The sequence below is a fragment of the Notolepis coatsorum genome, assembly GCF_963971535.1.
Source record: "Notolepis coatsorum genome assembly, chromosome: 10".
Lineage (NCBI taxonomy): Eukaryota > Metazoa > Chordata > Actinopteri > Aulopiformes > Paralepididae > Notolepis > Notolepis coatsorum.
Genome location: NC_140174.1, coordinates 49,240,648 through 49,264,439, shown reverse-complemented (window position 1 = coordinate 49,264,439; position 23,792 = coordinate 49,240,648). Strand labels below are relative to the sequence as shown.

Genomic DNA, 23,792 nt, shown 5'->3' with positions numbered 1-23,792 from the left:
ACACACAATCACACCAACATTGACATGTATGCGTACACAGACTTGTGCCCGCACACCAATACACACAAACACACACGCGCGCACACACGTGCACACACAAACATACTCTCAGCTATCTCCAGATAACTGTCACAATAGCGTAAAGGCAGAAATGCTGTATATGTACAGCTATACATATTAGTCTTGGACCTTTTCATGTGTATTTACAGATTATTATGGCCCTAAATCTCATCCACATCGTCCACTATTCTTTCTCTCTCTCTGAATCCATATTTCTATGTCATTCATGTGCATATTCACAGGCACTATTAGGACAATAACCATAATCATTCACAAGATATAGGCAATCATTTTCTGACTACATAACTGCCTATAACTTCTTGGGTGGAGTGAGTCTAAATTAATTTAATTATAGTGGGCTCTTTTTCATATTGTCCCTGAAAAATGTATTCTGTACAATACAATAAAATCACTGTATATCTATATCAGATATCACGCTTTTATATTATAAAACTCTTGATTGATTGATTGATTGAAAAGTTTATTAACAGATTGCAGAATGGGTACAGTACAGTACATCTCAATACATACAATTGTTAAGGGGATGCAGACCAGAGAAAGACTTTCGTCTTGTTTCCACCAGGGTCCCCCATTTTCAATTCATCATAACATATATGACATACATGACATACAGATAGACAGTACTGCTACATCTATACATTTATGACATATCAGATTTGCAAATACAGTACTGTTTGTGATACAAAAGTGTCCAGAAAAGGAGTGTATATACATTTGGCGTAGAAACTGTACATTGGAGGAGGTTGGTGGGGTGGGGTTGGGTGGGTTGGGTGAGGGCTGTACATTGGAGGTGGGGGGGGGGGGGGGGGTTGGGTAGGGGACACACACACATTTTACACTGTACATTGGAATGTTGACAAAGCCTTACTTGGTCATTTACTGTACAACTGGGTTGTACAATGCAGAGTTCGGAGCGGCATCTATAACCACAGAGGGAGTGACCGAAAGCAGAGAGGGGGTTGAAGGGGGGAGGTGGGTGAGGGGGGGGGGGTGTACAAAATGAAGGAATCAGCCGCACAGAGGCGCACATCTGAGAAGCGCGCAGCAGAGGCTAGACGCACCGCGGTAATTAGCCGCGGATATAGTAATGGAAGCCGGATTATGAGGATTTGAGGAGAAGCCTCCAAATACTGTGTTGTTAAACACCAGGATCAGCACACTGTGCCTTCACTCCCCTCGCCGTGATGGGGTTAGGCCGGCGGCGGAGAGCCTCGCTGGCTCTTACCTTGAACTTCGTCGCCTTGTTTCTCGCCGTGTCCGCGCTCACCACCAGCTACTGGTGCGAAGGCACGCGTAAAGTGGTCAAGCCGTTCTGCACCGGGCAGACGATGACCAAGAAGCCGTTCTGCATGCGGTACAACAGTTCGAACGTCAACGACACCCGACTGGTCCAGTACATCTGGGAGACTGGGGAGGACAAGTACCTATTGAGGAAGTTCCACACTGGCATCTGGTACTCGTGCGAGCAGAACGTCGACATGACCGGTAAGTGTGGCACCGACCTGCCGATTGAACTTTCAGCGCGCAGGCTGAAAAGCCCGGACTTGTGCGCAATGGAGACTAGTTGGCTCAGGCTGCCTAACTGTAAACGTCTGGTTGTCATCAGGTTAATCCTTAACGTATGAAGGTATTAGTTTAGAGGTTAAAGGTGCAAATGGGCTGATTTATTTTCATGTTGTAAATCATGAATAATCTCTGCGTAATCCCCCCCCCCCCCCCCCACACACACACACAAAGAAAAACACGTAAATGAGCCTACATACTGTAAGTAAGCACAGTAGGCCCGTTATATGAAATGCATTGATGATACATTTTACACAGTTCAATAAAAAATCAACACATAAATAAAACATATAGCTGCAACATATATCTGCTTCAGCTAAACCAGCTGAGACCTGCACATCCTCTAACTGTATGTAGGAATGCCTGGTGTCTGCATCTGTCACAAGCATGCCCAGATGTGATTACAACCTTAATATACTGTCTGCAGTATGAAAAAGAAATCCAACATCATTTTGGTCAGATAGCTGTTATGAACTGGATTTAAGGCAAAGAGATGTATACATGCTGCTGGTGGGGGGTCTGAGGCTCTGAGCCCATTGTGGCACAAAGGAGCCCACACACAGATTGGATCAAATCCTGATTTTCATTGCTTGGTTTTATGGATTTGTTTGAGACAGAAGTAATAGACTATCACACACTGTCACCATACCTATAGCTACCTGCGTGCCACACACTGTCACCATACCAATAGCTACCTGCGTGCCACACACTGTCACCATACCAATAGCTACCTGCGTGCCACACACTGTCACCATACCTATGCTACCTGCGTGCCACACACTGTCACCATATATAGCTACCTGCGTGCCACACAGTGTCACCATACCTATGCTACCTGCGTGCCACACACTGTCACCATACCTATAGCTACCTGCGTGCCACACAGTGTCACCATACCTATGCTACCTGCGTGCCACACACTGTCACCATACCTATAGCTACCTGCGTGCCACACACTGTCACCATACCTATAGCTACCTGCATGCCACACACTGTCACCATACCTATAGCTACCTGCGTGCCACACACTGTCACCATAGGGAGGTGTAGTCTGACGTCACTGGTTGTTCCACCCGTATAGGGATTTATCATTGGGAAAATGGATTATCGGCTATTGTAACAATTCTGCCACATGGAAATTGAAAAGCTTTCCATTTTTGCATAAAATGAGTTCCCTTCTATCACTAACATTATTGTTTAAGCATTTTTGGTTGAAATAAAATTTGGCGATTTTTTTTAAATGATTAATTGCGAATATTTTCATGTTGAGCTATAGATTGTGGATGAATAAGCACAGAAAGGTACACCATGCAAATGTTAATGCTTTATTTGTCTTAAACCAGACGATTTAGAAATGGGCAATGGGGAAATACATTGCGTTGGACAGAGGGTGGAACACGGAAAGCGGCAATGACGTAACCACTACACCTCCCTATACCTATGCTGCCTGTGTGCCACACACTGTCACCATACCAGTCTACCTGCGTGCCACACTGTGACCATAGCTCTCTCATGCTGGAAACTGATGATATCCTGATGTGTTGATCAGCATCTGCCTCTGAATGCCATACAGTGCCCCCACCCTGTGTGTGAATGAAATCAACAAATTACATTTGAGGTTGTGTTCATGTTTTTCAGGTGAGAACTGTAGAAGTTTCCTGGATGTCGCACCTTCAAATGAAAGAGGTAAGCCTGTGTTTCTACAAATGGCAACTGAATGAATGAAGTTTATTTTTCGGTCTTGTTTACAGACAAATCAAACACACCCATGTGGACTTACAAAAAAAAATATCACAAATGTACATATTCAAGGCAAGCTCACACACAAAATCCAAAACCAACGACCGAAAAAAAGGAATAGGCTGAAGCACATGCTTATTTTTGCCTATCCTTTACGAATTCTTAAAAACTAAATATATTTTAACTTTATTTTTTAATCACATAGCAATAGAAATGTGTGATCCCCATTTGAGGTTTTCCACTATAGCATGAGAGAACAAGATCAGTGTCAGTCCACGGTTGTGACTACTGCTTCCCCCTCAATATCAGACACAGTTTCACCTCAGACATGCAATATGAACTCAAACGCATTTGATAAACATGGAATAATGTGTAATCCTCCCTGAGATTGGACGTTGATGCAGGAATATATAAGAACAAAAGATGCATGAATGGAATTCACTCCCTAGACATATCACACAAGAAAACAGTAAAATATGATTTAGAATTATATTAAAGCGGCATATTTTGACAAGGGATATTTGAACAGATGTAGAAACTATTGAAATGTATGAAAGTAGTTTTTTATGCTTTTCAAATGTGATTGTAAAAGTGAGTTACTCACTTTTTTGAGACTATGCATTGTGTAGGATATCATGAATATCATGAAGAACGTGCTCAGTCAACTGAGGTCCAGTTAATAAGGTTTATTAGCCAGATAGATAGAATATATACAAGATAGTTAGATACATGGCTGAGGCTTCCGCCCCAGGTGATCAGCTGAAATTACCCAGGTAGAGAAGACAGATTGGTGTCGGGAGGAGCCCTTTATAGTGTGAAACGGGGGGGGGGGGGCTCCATTTGATAGGTTAAATGGTTGCGGGGGGGGGGACACAGGATAGTGGACAATGGGGATGGGAGGGGTAGACATTTGCTATCCACAACAATTGCAACAACATCATTATGTATCAACATAAATTTAGTTAGCTTAGGTGTTAAGTTAGGTGTGTATGAAAAAACGTGTGGGCATATAATTGTGTACAGTTAAGTATTCTTAGCTATTTCACATAGTTGATTATTGTATATTGGATTATTGTTTATTGGAGCTTGTCTTGTGTGTCCGTGACTGTGTGTATGTACTAGTCCTTTGTCTTGATTACTTGTAATGTTATATGATATGATGTAAGTATTATGTCTGTGTGTGTGTACTAGTCCTTTGTCCTGTTTACTTGTTACTGTATGTCATGTTGTATTAGTATTATTATGTTGCACGGTCACAATGCAAGTTTTTTTTGTGAACCCCAGGAAGAATAGCTACTGAAATGCTGTAGCTAATTGGGGATCCTAATAAACGAAACAAAACTAAACAATCGCAGTGCACCGTTTGCGTGATTCAGATTCACTCCCTGTGAAGGTGTACTTATTGGCGCAATGTTTAAATAATCAATCACACAATCAAGGTGATCAATCAAGCGGTGAGTCGGTCAATCGGACAATCAGCCTCTCCTAGTAAGAAGAGTCTCCTCTCGGTTGTGTGAGAGATGATGGGATAGTGTGTCTCTGGCTCTGGGCCACTCTCATCAACAACAACAACACCGCACCAATATTGTGGTACGTACGACCTCGCCACTCGTCCTCACGTCCTCTCCACGTCTGGTTCTGTGTCTCTCTCTATGCAAAAGACTCATCCAAAGATGGGCAGAAAGGCACCCACTCCGAAATGAAACGAGACCTTTTGTGACATTGAGAGAATAGCCACGGCTGGATGTGTATTCGAGATCCTATCACGGTGCACTTGGCCTTCGCTCGCTCTGAATGATGTGATTATAGATGTCCAATTGAGGGCTTCAACCCACTGACATGTTCAGTGTCTAAATAGGTATTGTTACGACAGGTGCGAAAGAGACATGCCATTATAATAATTATAATTATTTTAATATCTGCAGGAACAGCAGCCACACTGTGGTTACTGCTAAGTAAAAAGTGTTGCACCAAACATCATTAAACATCATTAAAACATCATACAGATTTTAAAAGAGAAACATTAAAGAATCCTAATCATAACTGTGTAAGACGGTATGTCTGTGGATTCCCACGGCAATGCTTTTGACTTCCCAATCTTACTATGAAATATAAATGAACAAATTGTCTATGATTAATGTATAACATCCAATTTACTTCTGGTAGAAAAGAGAGCCGATGTACTATCTCTGTGTGTTCTTTGCTTCAGGTTAGGAATCTGTTCATCGCTCATAGGGTACAGTCCTACCAACAGACATTAGTCAAGCTTGTGAACTAAGCAGGGAGTAGCTGCCCATCCTCGGTGGGGATACACGGCGCTTCTACAGCTAACAGTTTTTTCAAATCCATATATCCATACGGCAGTCATTACACTGGGTGATGTATGGTATATAATGGCTCGGTATGTTGCATGTCTCTTAGTGGCTTTCGCTGACAGTGAAGGTTAATGATATGGGTGAGCGGGCCACTGGTCCACCATCCAGCGCTCACCCCTCCCCTCATGTCCCCCCCTATCCCGTACCATGATCCCACTCTCCTGCCAGCCACCCTCCCTAACCTCGTCCGTATTTGCTCTCTATCTCACCTCTCCCTGCCTCTCCTCCCCTCCCCCGCTCCCCATCTCCCTCTGCCCGTTCCATCATTCCCTCGACCTTATGTCCTCCCTCGTCACCCCCCCCCTCCCCTGCCTTTTCCCATTCCAATCTCTCTCCGTAGGAGTCTTGTGGCTGTGTATCGTGGCAGAGTGCCTGTATATTCTCCTGCTGGCCACCGGGGGCATCCTTATGTCCATAGAGGTGTGTCACTTCGGCAACGTCATCAACGGCCTCAAGCTCAATGCCTTCGCTGCCATATTCACTGTGCTTTCAGGTAAATTACTTCATGTCTTCATGATTGTTTTTGTTACTGGGTAGTAGGGTTGCTCGATTATGACAAAAAAAAAGAATCGTCGTTATTTTGATTGATATTGAAATCACGATTATTAAACACAATTACTCATTGATTTGAAAACATCACAGGGCTTGATGACGCTTACGTTTTTCAGGAGGGCTGGGTATCCTTTCGATTTGAACTATTTCGGTCCTGGTTCTGCTTATCGAATATCGGTTCTTATCGAATCTCTGTTCCAATTCTAATATTTGTGGTGGAAGAATGAAATAAAATGAAATATCAAGAACCAAAACGATTCTACTTTTCATTCTTGGCAGATTTAGGCTATAGTTAGTAAATTGTGAATCATGACATGAAGGTATCTTTTTCTCTTAACCTGCTGTAACTTAGCCTAGTTGTTACCATCCGTTTCTGATGCATTATGACAGGAATGTATCAAAGGAGGCTTAAATCCATTCATATCGCTGTGGATGGTAATGCATTTTGCTTATCTATTACTTAAAAGAACACAAACGTCTCCAGAGAGAGACAAGAAGATAGATACCAGTTTCCTCTCTGTGCGTTCAGTAGAAAGCTATCTGGCTGACGGGTAGCCTAGGCATTGTCCAACTAACACCTCTCCCGAAGGCTACCCGTCACTGTCCGCTTCCATTCATTGTGCTAAGCTAGGCTAACATGCAGCCAGATAGCTTTCTACTGAACGCACAGAGAGGAAACTGGTATCTATCTTCTTGTCTCTCTCTGGAGAAGACGGTAAGCGAATTTCCCAAAATGTTGGCGTGTTCCTTTAAATCACTTAAATCCTTAAATCAGTGTTCAGTGACATTCATCCACTCTTTCTGTGCTCCTCTTCCCCTTCATAGCCAAAATGAACGGTTTCTCTAATAGGGGTGTCTGGGGATGAACTGTGGTAGGGTGCTCTGTGAACCTGCATCGTTCGTTTTGGGTCCCTCTAATATAAAAGTCGAATGTCAGCTGTCAGCATATTCTTACACTCTAGTGTCTCACATATCCAGACCTCTCTCCACATCCACGCTCGGTAGTGCATGTGCAGCACAGGAAATAGTATAACCTGAGTGTAACATTAACATTGTTGTAATGTTAGCGCTAGTGTTGCTACTGCAGGATAATTATATAATATAATAATACAATATTATAATTGATATTTTGACGCTGTTGAAACGTAAATAATATGATTATTCTGTTTCAGCTGCTGAGCTATATACTTTAGCTAATGTCCAAGTTACTACAAGTTACCTCCGCAACAGGTCCTGCATTAATTAAAAAATTTGATATTATGTGTAATCGCTCCACTCCAAACTATGTTAGTGCTTGTGCCAGCACAGGAGATAACATTATATTAAAAAAGATGATCAATATCTTCCTTTTGAATAAAATAGGTTCAGGAATCAGGATTGTTAGCTTAAAGGGGAACTATCTTATAAATGGCCTTTTTCAGTGTTTAGCATTGTTTCCTAGCTATGTGGACTTATATTAATATGATCTATGTCTCTAATTCTCATATTGGCGCATTCTTCCAATTCTCCTCTCACAATATTCACCCTCACTGAACTGAGTCATCTGAAAATGTGATGATTTGTGATGTCAGATAGACACCGCTGCATGTTAATGTCCCAGATGCTTCGAAGGCCACACAGTGGTTTAGGAGCCCAGCCTCAAAACAGCTTAAGATCTTCAGGTAGAAAAATGCTGTTTTTGAGGACTTGATTAGAAATACAAAACAATGAATTAAAAAAAAAAAATATTACAGAGGTGTTCCATAAACTCACAGGAATTGTGTAAAAGTGCCCAAATAGTGAAAGAAATAGTAAAATAGTTCCCCTTTAATTCATGTAAAAAAGAGTAGCCTATAGAAAATGTATGAGAGAGAAAATGTATAAGACTCACTCACTCTGCCCCTCCCCTCCCTCACTCACTCGGCCCCTCCCCTCCCTCACTCACTCGGCCCCTCCCCTCCCTCACTCACTCCAGGATCAGTTAGAACTGTTTTGGACCAGCTTAGTTGACATTAGCAGCTAATGTTAATTTAGGTCATCAAACTGTCAAGAACAAGTTACAGGTTGAAAAAACCCTCAGCTCGGAACTAGGCAGAATCTGCATATGGCTCGCTGATAACAAACTATCATTACACATGGGCAAAACAGAGTCCATTCTCTTCGGTTCAAATAACAAACTCAGCAAGACCGACGGCTTCTCAGTTACAGTGGGTGACAATATTGTCACAAGGAAAGATGAAATTACCTACCTGGGTTCCATCCTAGAGGCTAATCTCTCCTGTGACAAAATGGCATCCAATGTAATAAAAAAAGTCAACCAACGAACTCGATTCTTGTACCGGATCTCCTCTCTGGTAAACAAGAATACCCTGAAGACTCTGGCAGGAGCACTCATTCAGGGGTACTACGACTATGCTTGCACCTCATGGTACCAAAGCACCTCAAAGGCGCTAAAAACAAAATTACAAACATCTCAAAACAAACTGGTCAGACTACTGCTTGACCTTACTCCTAGAACCCACCTCACCCCTGCCCACTTTGACAACCTAGGATGGCTTAGAGTAGATGACAGAGTACAGCAACTTGCAATGGGCCTGGTCTACAAGATACACTACACGACCAAGGTACCCATGTACATGGCAAAATACTTCCCAAAGGTCAGTGAATACCACGATCACAACACCAGAGGGAGCTCCACAAATCATGTTAAACCCAGATTCGGCTCAAATAAGGGACTAAACACGTTTCGCAATTATGCCACATCAATGTGGAACGCCCTACCCAAAGCTGTAAAGGAATGTGGATCACTACCCACTTTCAAAACCTCTCTCAAGAGACACCTACGGGAGACTGCAATTCAACACTGGCCCCTGTAAATATCCTAACCCAACCCCCTCCAATGTACAGTCATTTACCTAGTATGGTTTTGTCAATAGTCCAATGTACAATTTTGTTTGTTTGTACAGAGTCTCCCCCCCCCCCCCCCTCAATGTACAGTTTTGCTTGTTTATACAGTGTGCCCCCCCCCCAACCACCTCCAATGTAAATTACCCAGTATGGTTGTCAATATCCCAGTGTACCCAACCCCCCCCCACCCAACCTCCTCCAATGTACAGTTTCTACGTCAAATGTATATACTCCCTTTTCTTGACTCCTTCTGTGTCACAAACAGTACTGTATTTGCAAATCTGGTATGTCATAAATGTATAGATGTAGCAGTACTGACTATCTGTATGTCATGTATGTCATATATGTCCTGATGAATTGAAAATGGGGGACCCTGATGTAAACAAGACGAAAGTCTTTCTCTGGTCTGCATCCCCTTAACAATTGTGTGTATTGAGCTGTACTGTATTGTACCCATTCTGCAATCTGTTAATAAAGTTTTCAATCAATCAATCAATCAGTCACATGTGCTCCTAAATCATTTTTCCGGTTCGCTATTTTAGTTGCAAATGCACTGTTGAATCTTGACTTTAGGCACACAGCGCACATTTACGCATATACAGCGATCAAAATACAGCATCAGGCTATTATTCTAAAAGTAGCGATACTAATTAAAAGGTGTATTGAACCGCTTTTAACAGCTGGGTATTGCGATACTTTTCTAGTATCGGTGTATCGTGCAACACTAATTGCAGGTGCTTCCTTGTTGCACAAAATACTCTTGCAGCAGGTGAAGTTCAACCAATCGTTGACTTGAGAAGCGTTTGCTGCTGTTAGCCATGTTCTAGGAAAAGTAAACAAGAGTTTCTGCTCAGCTGACGTGACCACGTTAGTCGCAAATGTGAGTGAAACGCTCGCACTGTCGAGCCCTGCATCATGTGACGACAAATTTCTTTCTTCTTGACCAAAGGCTGCCTTTCTGTCATATTCTACAAGTTACCAAAGACATTTCAAAATAACTGGAGAAACGTGTCAACAGTCTCGACACAAGCTAAAACTACTGTTTGGGAGGCGTGCAGCGCACTGCTGTGAAGGAAGGGTGCGCTACATTTATAACACAGGACCAAATGAGAGCAACACGGCATGCTGCACAATAATCGTTTTACGTAGATTACCTTGTTTTCATGATCGTGGGAAGACAAAATCGATTAATAAAAATTTGATTAATCAAACAGCCCTACTAGGTAGTGTCTAGATCCAATCACCTGGAAAGACATTAAAGTGGTAATCTACAATCCTCATTTTTGTTTTGTTTTGGAGACATCTATTGGTGATAAGCGACCATTGCTGTTGTGTTTTTGCATGGTGTTGACTTGCTTTCCCTCTTGAAAAGGCATGCAGTTAGTCTTCTATTCATTCCAAACAAACTGCTGTTGCTGTGCGCCGGTTGATTGTGTCCTACTAGACACCACTGTTTAGAACAGCTGAGATGCACATTGATGAACTGGGTACAGGTAGAATCACTATTGTGTTGTGATGGAGAGTGCCAAAATAGACATTGGTGGGAAGGGTACGGGAGGAGTGGGTAGTCATGTGGAATGGGAGTCTAATTTGGAGCTTTACTTCTTCAGTAACCTAATCAACCTAATAACCGAAACGATCGGGTCATGACACATCCATAAAGACTGTTGAAATACTGTGCTGAAAATTATTGGGCTTGAGTTGGATTATACCATTGGCCTGCTTGTCTGGCCCCTTGATGAGCTTGTCAGCCAATTTCTAGTCCCGCCTTGATGGAGGAATTAATGCTGACCTTCCCGCTAATCCACTCTGTGAAAAGGAATCCTGACCATAAGGCTCTGGGCAGACAGTCGGCAGTGGATGAAAGTCTACTGGACAGCGATGATGACTGTGCATTTTGATTGGCTTTTGACGTGACAGATTGAGGAAGGATCCTAGAGAGCCTCTGAGAGAAGAGCGCATGCAGCCACAACCCTCCTAGACGGATTCAGCTGGTAAAGGGGGGATGTAGCGGATGACCTCAGAATAACCTTGCTGTAAGGGTCGTGCCTGGACAAGATAGGAGCAGTGTTGGGGAAGCTATACTATACATAACTCTGCAAGCTACCAATTACTTCACACTGGAGGGAGTTGAACTACTGTACAGCAAATCTACCTTCAAGATAAATATAGTTTGGTTAACTAAAGATAATTAATTAATTCAATATTTATTTAATCTTGAAGGATCATTGAGAGCAAGCTCTCATTTACAATGATGTTGAGAAATACAAAACATAATAAAAAATAATAATAAAAAATATTTAAAAGCAGAAAGTCAATCGATTAAACATTTCAAATGACTAAAAACAACTGCAGACTGTGGTGAAGTGGTTTGCTATTAACGATTTAAACTGACCAATAAATATGAATGAATTAAATTTGTATTGTGTATTGCAAAACATTCCAGTTAGTTGGAAAAAGTCGTTCAAACTGCCTTGTAAAAATGATCAAATCCACATAATATGAAACATAACAAATTATAACAAAATATAGTATATCACTCAATTGACTTTTATTGCAAAGTGCACGCTTCTTACTTTAACACATTGGACACCAGACCCGACATAAGTCGGGTTAACTCGCCGAACGTTGGGCGCCAAACCCGAGAAAAGTCAGGTTTTCATCGTTATTTCTTTTATTCGCTATATCCATTCATAATTCATCCATCCAGCCTGATGTTATCATTGGGAATGGGTCTGAGATCGCAAACGTCCAATACCGCCGCCTAACGCCTTGCACTCCATTTGAAACTATGTGGCTTGTTGTCTGGGCCGAGCTGCGGCTTGCGGGCGGGGTCTAAATACTCGGGCAAGACAAGCGGTTATAACGGATGCATCGACGAGGGTCACCCCCCCCCCCCCATTCATGTTCAATGCGTTGGAAACACGATCGCGATCAGTATTTGGAATGGCGATCAGATAATTGGATTATTCTTTTTGCAGTACATCATAGACATGGTAAGGGCTATATGTTATCAATCTTGCGTTGATCTGATAATTATTTCCCCGCGATCGGAGCGTGTGTCTGTAATGTACTGTGTAGCGTATTCCGTTGGTGGCGATCGAAGCATAGAAAAACTACCTCCACCCCCACCCTTTCATGCATGCATGATGAAACATAATACCGATAATCTAGCGTTGATCTCAGATTGATTATCGATCCAGGCGATGAATGGCACGATTTATAATGAAATTCAGTAAAACGCTGTTTGCTGGCGTTTCCTGGGATTACACAGAATTTCTCTAAAACTATACTCATATTCACCACGGTATAAAACGGAAATGTATGGGTGAAAAACTATCTGTTTTTTGCATGTTGACCAGAACTCACTGACAATCGACTATGTTATTAGATCCATAGCTATAATATTTAATATAGTTTTAGCACTGCAAACACCGGCATTTATCCCCATTGAACAAAGCGCTGGCACACACGGCCATACGCCCACAGCAACCTCTGGCGCTGAACCCGTTAATAGCTGCCTACCGTCATATGTCAAACAACACCAAATAACCCTCTCTGGGTTCTTCACAGAAATAAAGTGTTAGGAACTGTTACGACCCCTTCCACTCTGTCTGACCATTGTCCGCCTATTGATGGGATGTCTTGACAGGTACTGGAGGTGGGTGTGGCTGGAGCACTGATCAGCAGAACGGAAAACACCTTGGCCCTCATTTATCAACGTTGCGTACACACAGATATGTGTGTAACCCGTGCGTACGATCATTTCTAAGCAAAGTGTGGGACTTATCAATTTGAACTTGTGCTTGACTTTGTGCGTATATTTACGCACAGCTCCGACCGTGCGTACCTGGCGCCCGGTGGTAGAATATGAATATTGCAACGCGGAAATAAGCTTCCGTGCATTAGTTTCAACACTGGCGTGTTCTGTATGATGACCTGTAATTCATTATAGTTCATTGTAAAATAGCGACAGTAGTGTAATTATTGTCAAACCCTATAAATATAGCATTTGGAATAGGTCTTTCTCTCCAAATGAATGCAGCATGGTTTATATATAGCGTTATCGGGTGCACTGACTGCGCTCGCGGGGGAACTGTTTTCAGAGATAGCAGATAGGGATGAATGAATGAATGAGGGGCAGTCTAATTGCAGAGAGAACATAATATTAACTAGAGTCCGCTACCCGAGACACCTCCTTGATTTGTAACGCAATTTGGGACCCAAATTGGAGCTATAAGCTTATAGCCGTTTCCGTACTTATTTGAGAAGGGTCCAGCTGCAGAGCCGGAGAGCAACGCTCTCAGGGCCAAGATAGCACTTATACTATTTTGAGAGAGACAGCAGAGAGACAGACAGACAGACAGATAGACACTGTTCCACAGTGTGTGTGTGTGTGACTACTAGTCTCCTAGTAGAGACTCACCCCCCCTCCCCCCTCTGGACCACCTCCTAGTAGAGACTGTACGACTGGCTGCGAGGAGGAGGGGGAATTGCAACCACCGCACACTGTCACGCACACTGTCTGTCTCTCTGCTGTCTCTCTGCTGTCTCTCTCAAAATAGTATAAGTGCTATCTTGGCCCTGAGAGCGTTGCTCTCCGGCTCTGCAGCTGGACCCTTCTCAAATCAGCACGAAAAACGCTATAAGCTTATAAAACGATTTAATATGCTAAACTTCATTTTAAATTTTACATTTGTTTATTTCATAAAGATTTTCCCGACATAATGCTACCTGCCCCGACCAGATCCGTGACTCTGTTGCGATACAGATGAATTATCTACTCAGAATAGTATAAGTGGCTATCTTTTATGCTGTAGATCACTGCTGGTACGTGCGTGCAGGACCTTTATTTCAGCGGGGACTGTACGTGTTTATTTGACGTTACTGTACAATATATGTGTGTATTAAAAGACGGAGCTGTCTTTTATTGTAATATAATAATTATTAATATAAAAAATTATAATAATAATTTATAGGCTACCTAATACCGACATCAAAATTAGGGATGCCCCGATCGATCGGCCAGCGATCGGTATCGGCCGATATTCAGTATAAATAAGTATAAGCATTATGAATTCCGATAATGCTTTATTTTCGCCGATCGTGAAAACCAATCGAAAAACATGATCCAATTCTTAGCGGAGATCTCACTCGCTGAGTTCTGTAGACACACAGAGCTGCAAACTGCCACTCCTCCTCCTCCTCCTGCCCCTCCCTTACCCGTGTAAACACAGAGGAGGCTCCTCTGCTATAGTCTAGTGCAGGGACCGTGAGCTAACGTTAGCTACCTAGCTATCGTTACTGTTTAAACAGAATGACCCAGTCAACTATTCACTTTTAGTTTAATACATGAGGCATTGTCTAACGGTATCTAGCCGGCTAGCTACTGATAGCTCCTGATATCAACAAATGCTCCAGCAATAGTCTAGTAGTGCATACCTCCGTTAGCTCACGTTAGCTCACGTTAGCTCACTGTTCAAAACTAAATGTCCCATTAAACTAAATAGTTCACTGAGTTCTTAACGTTATCTAGCCGGCTAGCAGTAGCTACAGATAGCTCCTGATATCAATGTCTTATAACATTGATTCGATGCGTATTCGAGCCCCGGCTTGCATCTCAGTCACGAAAGGGGCTAGCTGAGGGAGTAGGGTATATCTGCAGAGCCGCAGACCCTGCTGAGGGCATGCTGAATGTGATTTGACCAAAGCAGAGTATACACACAGACAGTGGAGATAGCGAGCATTTTGACTTGTTGCGTGGTGGCGATGTCTCGCAGATAATACAACTACAAGTATAATTATATAATATATATATTTTATAAAAATTAAAAAAAAGTATATATTAAAAAAAAAAAAATGTATATAAAACCAAAAACGATCGGTATCCGCCGATATGGCTCAAGATGATCGGTATCGGTGGCAAAAAACGTGATCGGGGCATCCCTAATCAAAATAGATTGTATGCCTCTACGAATCATATTAAACCATGCAGGTAGGAAATTGACGGATAACTTTAATCCCTGGGTATTAATCGAACGTTAAAAGAACTAAACGAAGAAAGGCATTCATATTCCAGCATGCATTAATGACACCAACGGGCAACGGCAAACAGTGATTAAGGTCTTTATTAGTGTTTTGCGGTGTCCAGGCAGCAATGGTCTTTTAGGAAGTTAATAGATATAATATCCGACATCACCGTGTACATGTCTGTCAGCCTGTCACGTATTTCTCCCATAACACGCTTTCGCTCGGTTTAGTAAATTTTTCCACATTTCATGGGGGTGTTCATTACTGTATATGGTTAATTACGGGCGGTTCTATATGCAAATACTTAAAATCGTGCACGAGCGCGGAGCGTAGAACAAGTGGCATTTATCAACACGGAGTACTTGCCGGTGTGCGTGGGACACGTCTACGCACCTGTGATAAATCCCGATTTTTTTGTGCGAACACACATTCTAAATTCTGTGCTTACGAACGAAAGTAGAACACTTTCTAAGAACTGTTGATAAATGAGGGCCCTGGGCCCGGTGTTCCCGTGGCTCCCTGATAAAACACTTGCGGAGCTCCGTTGCTGGGCACTCTCCTCATGGGATGCCATTAGTGTAGTTTGATACCTTCTTCTTTTTTTTTATCAAATTTCTTTTTTCAATTCATTTTTTTTAACAACAAACACAACATTGACAACAACAATAATGACAAGACAACAAACACAGACCCAAAATCTGACAAAAACAAGTACAAAATACAAAATATACCCAGACCCCCCCTCACCATTCTATCACCTAACCCCCCCCCCCCCCCCCCTTTTACTCTATCAACTATGCTCCCCCCCCCCCCCCCCCCGCTCTAATCCATATCGTTAGCCTCATATAAGAACCGCCCAAGTCACCCTCCAAGACTGTTGGAAAAGAGCCTCGGAAGTCAGTCACAAGTCATACGAGTGAGTTAGGCAGATGGGGATTTTTTAACGTAACAAGTGTTCTGACTGGCCGAGGACATAGACACTAAGCCAGAGCGATGCAGCAGTGTGAGGAGAGTACAGTTAGGCAGAAACCGTGCAGCCGGTTTGTGACAAGTGGGGGCTCATCCTATTTTGATTTGTTTAAAGACGTTTATTTTGTTTTCTTTTGCGGTAGTTTATTGCTCTACATTGTGTGTGGGAGATGCAGTTTGAATTTGATTTCATCGTTTGATTTGGTTGTTTGATTTCTGTTAACAGTCAACATACTAAAATGTTGAACTTGCACCTTTTTAGACCATTTACCAACATCATCATAACAATGGTCTGAACTGAACAATGGGCTTGTTGTCAGAATATCCAATTTCAAAGTTCTTGCTCCTTCCTTTTATAGACAAAATAGTTTGTAGTTCCAGTTGTTAACTTCAAAATAGCAGTAAAGTAACTAACAACTACAATCACTATTCACATTTGAATTTAGTTGAACTTCAAGCTACTGCAAAACTTTGCTTAATTATGTCGTTTTTTGGAGTGAAACTACTCCCCAACAGTGGATAGGAATATGCCAATTTGAAAACTATAATGTTTCCCTAATTGAATTGAATTTAAATTCAAAACCTTTATTTAAACTGTACAGTCACCTCGAGTGTACATACAGAAATAAGCACAAAAAAATAGAAAACATATCAAATCACACAGCATATAAAATCACAACAATAAGACAACAAGGCGGCTACGTGGTGCAGTGGGCAAGGCGCTCACCACGAATACTGGAGACGCTGGGTTCGCCTGTTCGAGCCCAGCGATCCACATTGCTTTCAGTTTAGCTGGTCGTCCGTACTAATACACATTGGCAGTATTAGGGGGTGGGAAACTGATGGGTGGGGATCGGGCGTTGTGGACAGCGACTCCTACAGGTCGGTTGGTGTGCCTGCGCAGTAGAATCAGGAAGCGATGGGGGCGGCGCCCCTCCAAAGCGCAGACCCCTGACACTGAGAGATCGCGCCGCGCAGGTGATAAGATGCGACTGCTGTTACCTCGAGTATCGGAGGGGACTCGTGCTATGTATGACTTAGTCCACATTGCAGCCGGCTTGTGGGAGGCAAGAAACAGCGTTCGAGACAGGGGAGGGTTGAATTGGATGATACGAAAATTGGGATGGGAGAAAAATAGAAAATGGGAGAAAAAGTGGATAAAAAAAAAACCAATAAGACAACAAGGTGAGGCAAAAAACAAGGATAACAAATTAATTAATTAATTAAAACATGTACAACTTGATTGACAAAAGTTGTTGAGATATCTCTGCAACAGAGGGGAGAATCTCAAGCTTTAAGGACTGTTGGAGTTCAAAATGAACAAATACCAGTGTTTGCTGCGCCTCTCCGTCGGAGAAGGCCAACCAATCTTCTCATAATAGTGATGAGTGTCGTGTCTATTGTTAGTGATGAATCTGAGGGTAGAGTGACAGACATAGTCCAGGGATTTAAGGGTTGTGGCCGCAGCATGTCTATATATTACATAGCCATAGTCCAAGACTGATAAGAAAACTGCTTCAACAACTTTCTTCCTACTAATCAAAGGAAAGCTGGTTCTGTTTCTGTATAGGAAGCCAATTTTCTGTCGCAACTTGGAGGCAAGTTTGTCCACATGGAATTGAAATGTAAATTTCTCTTCGAGCCACACACACCAAGATATTTATATTCAGTGACCAATGCTAGAACCACTTATGTACATCATCATATTCAATGTTTCTGGCTCTAGAAAACAGGCTCTAGAAACCAATTTAAGTTTAATAAGAGCTTCCTGGAGGATAATACATGAAAGTTGTAAGTTCTCAATGGCTAGTTGTACAGAGTCACGACCTTCTTGTCGCTACCAGCGGTCGATCGTGCGCATAAATGTTGGAATGAACAAGTAAGGCCATTTAAAGTTGTTTCTTGTTTTTCATGCGGTGAGTCGATTAGAGAGAAGGGGTTTATTCTCTTGTAATGAGCTCCAAAGGAGCAGTTAAGTCGACCATGAACAACCTATATTAAAGCCATGCATCATTGGGGAGTACAGCGGGAGAGAGAGAGAGGGATGAAGAGAGAGAGAGGGAGGGAGAGAGAGGGAAAGAGAAAGAGAGAGAGGTCAATGACTCTTTGGATCACAAACTTCCTTGTGTGGCTGATTAACTTTATGCCATTTACTTGTCTTTCATTAAAACACACATTTCCCAGCCGTTCACTGACCGTGGAAGTTCTCCATGCAGGGAAGACGTTTTCTCACACACACAGGGGGGGGGGGGGGGGGGGCGAGATCGCTGAGGCAGACTTATTTTTATGTACAAATAAACAATTGGATTATGTGGAGTTGTTGACAGTTTTTTGGTGGAAAGTGTAGGGAGGTTAGTGTTGTTGCAGTTTATGCATTATGTTTGCTAGATGCACATCTGTGACCCTGTGTTCATAATGCCAGATGGAAACCATGGGGGGGGGGGGGGTGACTCTCTCATAATAATAATAATAATAATAATAATAATAATAATAATAATAATAATAATAATAATAATAATAATAATAATAATAATAATAATAATAATAATAATAATAATAATAATAATAATAATAATAATAATAATAATAATAATAATAATAATAATAATAATAATAATACATCCAATTTAAACCTTTCAAGTAACCCAAGGACATTTTACAATTTAAAAGGAAAGAAAAAACAAGCAAAACAAAAAAGGAAGGGAGTCCTAACAAACTAAAGAAAATAAGCTAAAGAAAACCCTGCTGAAGAGGTGTGTCTTCAATGTTGATTTAAAAACGGAGAAGGACTCAGTGTTGTGGATTGAGACAGGGAGAGTCCTCTAATATTGGTAACTTCTTTTTTAGAGGTTTTCAAAATATAATCTTCTCAAATTCTGTAAATATATGGAAAATAAGCAAATGGACCCAATTTCATGACATAATCATCAACACATCCACCGTTGTACACACACACACACACACACACACACACACACACACACAAAAAGGCTAAATACAGGAAATAGTTGCTAAGGAGGCACAAGGGTTAAAGACAGAGAAGGACTCAGTGTTGTGGATTGAGACAGGGAGAGTGTTCCAGAGGGTAGGAGCAGCAGCGTTGAAGGCTCTGTCCTCGACTATATGCAGTCTGGTGTGAGGAATGACAAGGAGTCCAGTGTCAGAGGGTCTAGGCATGGAGGAGGTCAGAGAGGTATTCATGAGCATGGTCATGGAGAGACTTATAGGCGAGGAGGAGAATTTTGAAAATCACACAGAACTTGACCCGGGAGCCGGTGGGGGTGATGTGCTCCCAGGGTTTTATGTGTGTGAGTAGAGTTCTGGACATACTGGAGTCTAATTAGGGCTTTACTGGGCACCACAAGCCAGGACTTCATTGCAGTAGTCGCAGTTGAGATGTTACAAAAGTATGGATGAGTCAGTGAGTGATGACTGGAGCCTGGTCTTGATATGTTATGTTATGATAACAATGTTATGCCATGTGAGTGAACCTAAATGTAATCCATCATGTTGAATAGGTAGGATTAAAAACAATGCTTATTTAAACTAGGAAGGGATGGGGATCCTTATTTTCTATTATTATTTATATTATTGGGGGGAACTTGGCATTTCTGGGGTAATTTGGTCAAATTCTGGGTATTTCTGGGTCATTTCTGCAAAAAACTGAATAATGGGAGAGACATGACATGAAACAGACATGATGTGATTTTCACCATATGCCTTTCTGACAGTGTCTATTCTTTTAGTGATTTTGTGCTAAAAAGAAATAAATAAACTATGAATTCACACAAAAGTTATCTTTCTCGAAACAGCTCATGTATTGATTTCTACATACAATATCCCGGCTCCTCTGTGAATGGAGCGTGCACAGTTTCCACATGGTGGAACAGGCCAGCAGGGCTCGACTATAGGATTTGTTTCTGGCTTCCAGACACAAGGCCGTTTTAGATTTAGCATAATATCGTATCATATTTGCATATGATAATACTGTGGTGGTGAAATATATTTTGAGAATAAACATGAGCAGGGAGGGGGGGGGGGCTTAAGCAGAGTAATCGGATTTGGTACAGATGCTGTTTTCATTCCTGCTCCCTTTTTTATGGATGGAATGGGTGATGAAGGTCCGCTGAATCCCTTACGTCAGCTGTCAAAAGTCTGGCATGTAAGTTAGCCAAAGAAAACAATGAGACAGACAGAGAAGAGTAGATGGGGATAAGAGGAGAGAGAGAGAGAGAACCGGCGGTTTTTAGAGAGGAAGAAAAAAGCAGGGCAGAGCAAAAGGCAGTCAACAATGACAATGAGCAGCTGTGACTGCGGCATGAGAGACAAAAAGATACAATGAGCACATTGACGCTCGTGAGACGTGCCGATCCTCAATACTGGCTCTGCCTCTGGCCTCTCCTCCTTCTGCCCAAGGGTCCTCTGACGTGCTCTCTCTCTCTCTCTCTCTCTCTCTCTCTCTCTCTCTCTCTCTCTCTCTCTCTCTCTCTCTCTCTCTCTGTTTCTTTCTTTTTCTTTCTCTTACTCCCTCTTTGTTTCCCTCTTTCTCAGGGGTGGGAAGGAAATAGTTGACAATCAAGGATCAAGATTATATCCAAAGATGGATATATTTTATTTCAGTTTTGTGTTTTCAATGTTCTCATTAGCTCACTAAAGCCTACATATTGCCAAGATTAGCCAAGCAGGAAGACCCACAATTTACATTACAAGCTTTGTAACACGAAGATTAATAGCAATCTAGAATGTAATCTATTGAACTGCCTGATAATCTGTATCAATTGAGAATCTATTTTAAATCAAATCATGACCCAAATGATCTAATCAAATTGTAAGTTCCATCCCAATTTTCCATCCGACAAGACAAACCTTTCCCCCAGTCTCAAGTTGGTTGACGGCAGTCTTGTCCCGTACAGACGGGGGACAGGGGACGGACTGATAAAGCTCTCAAGGTTGCCGTCTGCTGTTGTCCCAGTCTGTTCCTTCTTGTCCTTCTTGTCCCCGCTTGTCGATACGGACGTCTGAGTGTCTCTGTGATGTTGTCAGGGGCTTTTATTAAGCAGGGCTTGTTACAAAGTCAGTTCACAGCAGCAGTAGGTCTGATTCACAGACATGATAATCACACAACCCAAAAGTGTTGTTTTGACATGAATAAGCACAAAGTGGTCATTTCGAACAGACAATCAGCTGGACACAGCTGTGTGTGTGTGTGTGTGTGTGTGTGTGTGTGTGTGTGTGTGTGTGTGTGTGTGTGTGTGTGTGTGTGTGAGGGGGGGGGGGGGCTTTGGCGGGGGGGGATCACATTTTCTACTCACGGATATCAAATTATAGGTCTGATAGGAAAGTGGAAAATCGAATTGAATATGAATCAAATCTAAATTAAATTTGAAACATCTAACATGACAGTGGACAGTACTGCTTAGTTTCTTCACAAAGGCTTCACAGTGGAGCTTTTAGCACCACGTAATATAACATTGCCACCCAGTGGTGAAAGAAAGGAACTGTACAATGTTCTTTGTCTGCTGACAAAGGTATATCCTCTTCAAAAGTGTCAGTATTCCTGTGGTAAACTGTAGCAGAGCCAGATATTCATGCTATAACTGTACCAAAATGGCACACTGCTGTAAACGCAGCTCCTTGGCTATGGTTGTCATTTATTTACAATCGCCTGGTTCTTGATGTCTGTGGTAATAATGTAATGGAGTACTACAGTATATTGTAGACTGCATTCCCTCTATTCTTTATTCAACCCGTGTTATCCGTGGTACTTTATCAGTTCTCTCTCTCTCTGTCTGTCAGGTCTGTTAGGTATGGTGGCCCACATGATGTACACCACAGCCTTCCAGCTCACTGTCAGCCTCGGCCCGGAGGACTGGAAGCCCCAGACGTGGGATTACAGCTGGTCGTACATGTGAGCAAACACACACACACTGCAGTATGCATTTCCACAATCTGCTAATTGACTATATTAGGATACTATAGGTAGGATACTGTGCTTTTTCCACCTGTGGAATCAGCTGCCAGGATCCATCAAGGCCTCAGACTCCCTTGCTGCCTTCAAGCCAGCCTTAAAACCCATTTATTTTACTCTGCTTTCCACTAGGGCCTGTTTTTTAATCTGCTCCTATGTTTTATGTTTTTTATTTTATTTTATTTTATTCATTTGAAATGTTTTTATGTTTTAAACCTTTTTTATTCTTATGTTTTTATTTTATTCATTTGAATGTTTTCATGTTTTAAACCTTTTATTTAAATGTTTTTTTATTCTCCTTCGGCTGCGAAGCACCCTGAGATCTCACTGAGTTTAAAGTGTGCTATATAAATGAAATATATTACTATAAATAGGATACATTTTCAGTGACATGAGAATTGAGCGTTCTATCGTGAGCAAGTAAACAGCGATTTCTATTCTAAAACATTTTTTTTTTTTTTTTTTTTTTATCTTTTTCCCCCTCCATTTTCCTCCGATTTTCTCCCATCCCAATGTTAGTCGTTATGCCAATTCCCAATCCCCTTCCTGGTCGCTGCGCACTTACCCCCCACAGTCGGTCTGGGAGAGTGGAGGCTACCACGTGCTTCCTCCGACACACGTCCAGCCAATCAACCGCTTCTTTTCACCTGGCAGCGCGGATTCTCATTGAGAGGGCGTAGCGTGTGGAAGGATCACACTATCCCACTCAAGTCCTATCCGCGCTTAGCAGGCGCCCCGACCGAACTGTAGGAGTCGCTGTTTACAACGACCCGGACCCACCCCACCAGCTTCTCCCACCCTCTAATACTGCCAATTGTATTAGTGTGAACGGCCAGCCAAGCTGGTGACAACCCCGGAGCTGTGAGCTGGATTCGAACAGGCGAATCTAGCCGCTCCGGGGTTTGGTGACGAACGCAATCTCCGTTACGCCACCTGACCGCCCTGTTCTAAAACAGTTTTAATTGTCGAAAGTGCATCGATCCCAGCCGAGGCCTGAATGAACGAATGAATAATGTGCATGTGTCTTAAATGAAGTGAAGGTCAAAGGTCACATGTCTTCTGTCCCCCCCCCCTGCAGCTTGGCGTGGTGCTCCTTCACGGCCTGCATGGCGTCATCGGTCACCACCATCAACCGCTACACCAAGACCATCCTGGAGTTCAAGCATAAGCGCCGGAACATCGAGAAGAACCTGAAGATCAAGCAGAAGCTGCTGGAGCTGGACTCTCCGGACCAGGTGTGGGACATGTACATCAGCTCCGTCCCCAGCACCGCCGAGGAGCTCCTGGACCTGTCCTCCCACGGACGGAAGCTCTCCAACACCTCCGTCTTCCTGGACCTCAATGACCTGCCCAACCCGCAGGTGGAGGAGTACTGCTGAGGGAGGAGGGAGGGCCGACATTTGACCGTTTGACCCCAAACCAGGCAGTTTTCTTGCAGCAGGCCTAATCCATACCTTCTTATCTGAACATGAACGTGTGTCGATTTGTCTCAAAACCCCACCCTCTTTCCTTGATCCTCCAATCACAACTGTCGCTTTCCTCAGACGTTTGTCTGAGGGAAACGACGGGCTGTGTTTGGAGGATCAAGAAAAGAGGGTGGGGTTTGAGATAGGTCGGTTGAGTACTGC

The 23,792-nt window shown here is 42.6% G+C and overlaps 1 protein-coding gene across 1 annotated transcript; it reads left to right on the top strand.

Moving 5' to 3' along the window:
- Positions 1-1,265: 1,265 nt before the first annotated feature.
- On the top strand, positions 1,266-23,543 carry gsg1l2b (gsg1-like 2b; the record flags this gene model as incomplete). Its single annotated transcript, XM_084322694.1, has 5 exons — positions 1,266-1,566; positions 3,283-3,330; positions 6,100-6,252; positions 21,993-22,104; positions 23,243-23,543. The coding sequence occupies 5 exons, from the start codon at positions 1,266-1,268 to the stop codon at positions 23,541-23,543; spliced, it is 915 nt and encodes a 304-aa protein (XP_084178820.1).
- Positions 23,544-23,792: the final 249 nt, after the last annotated feature.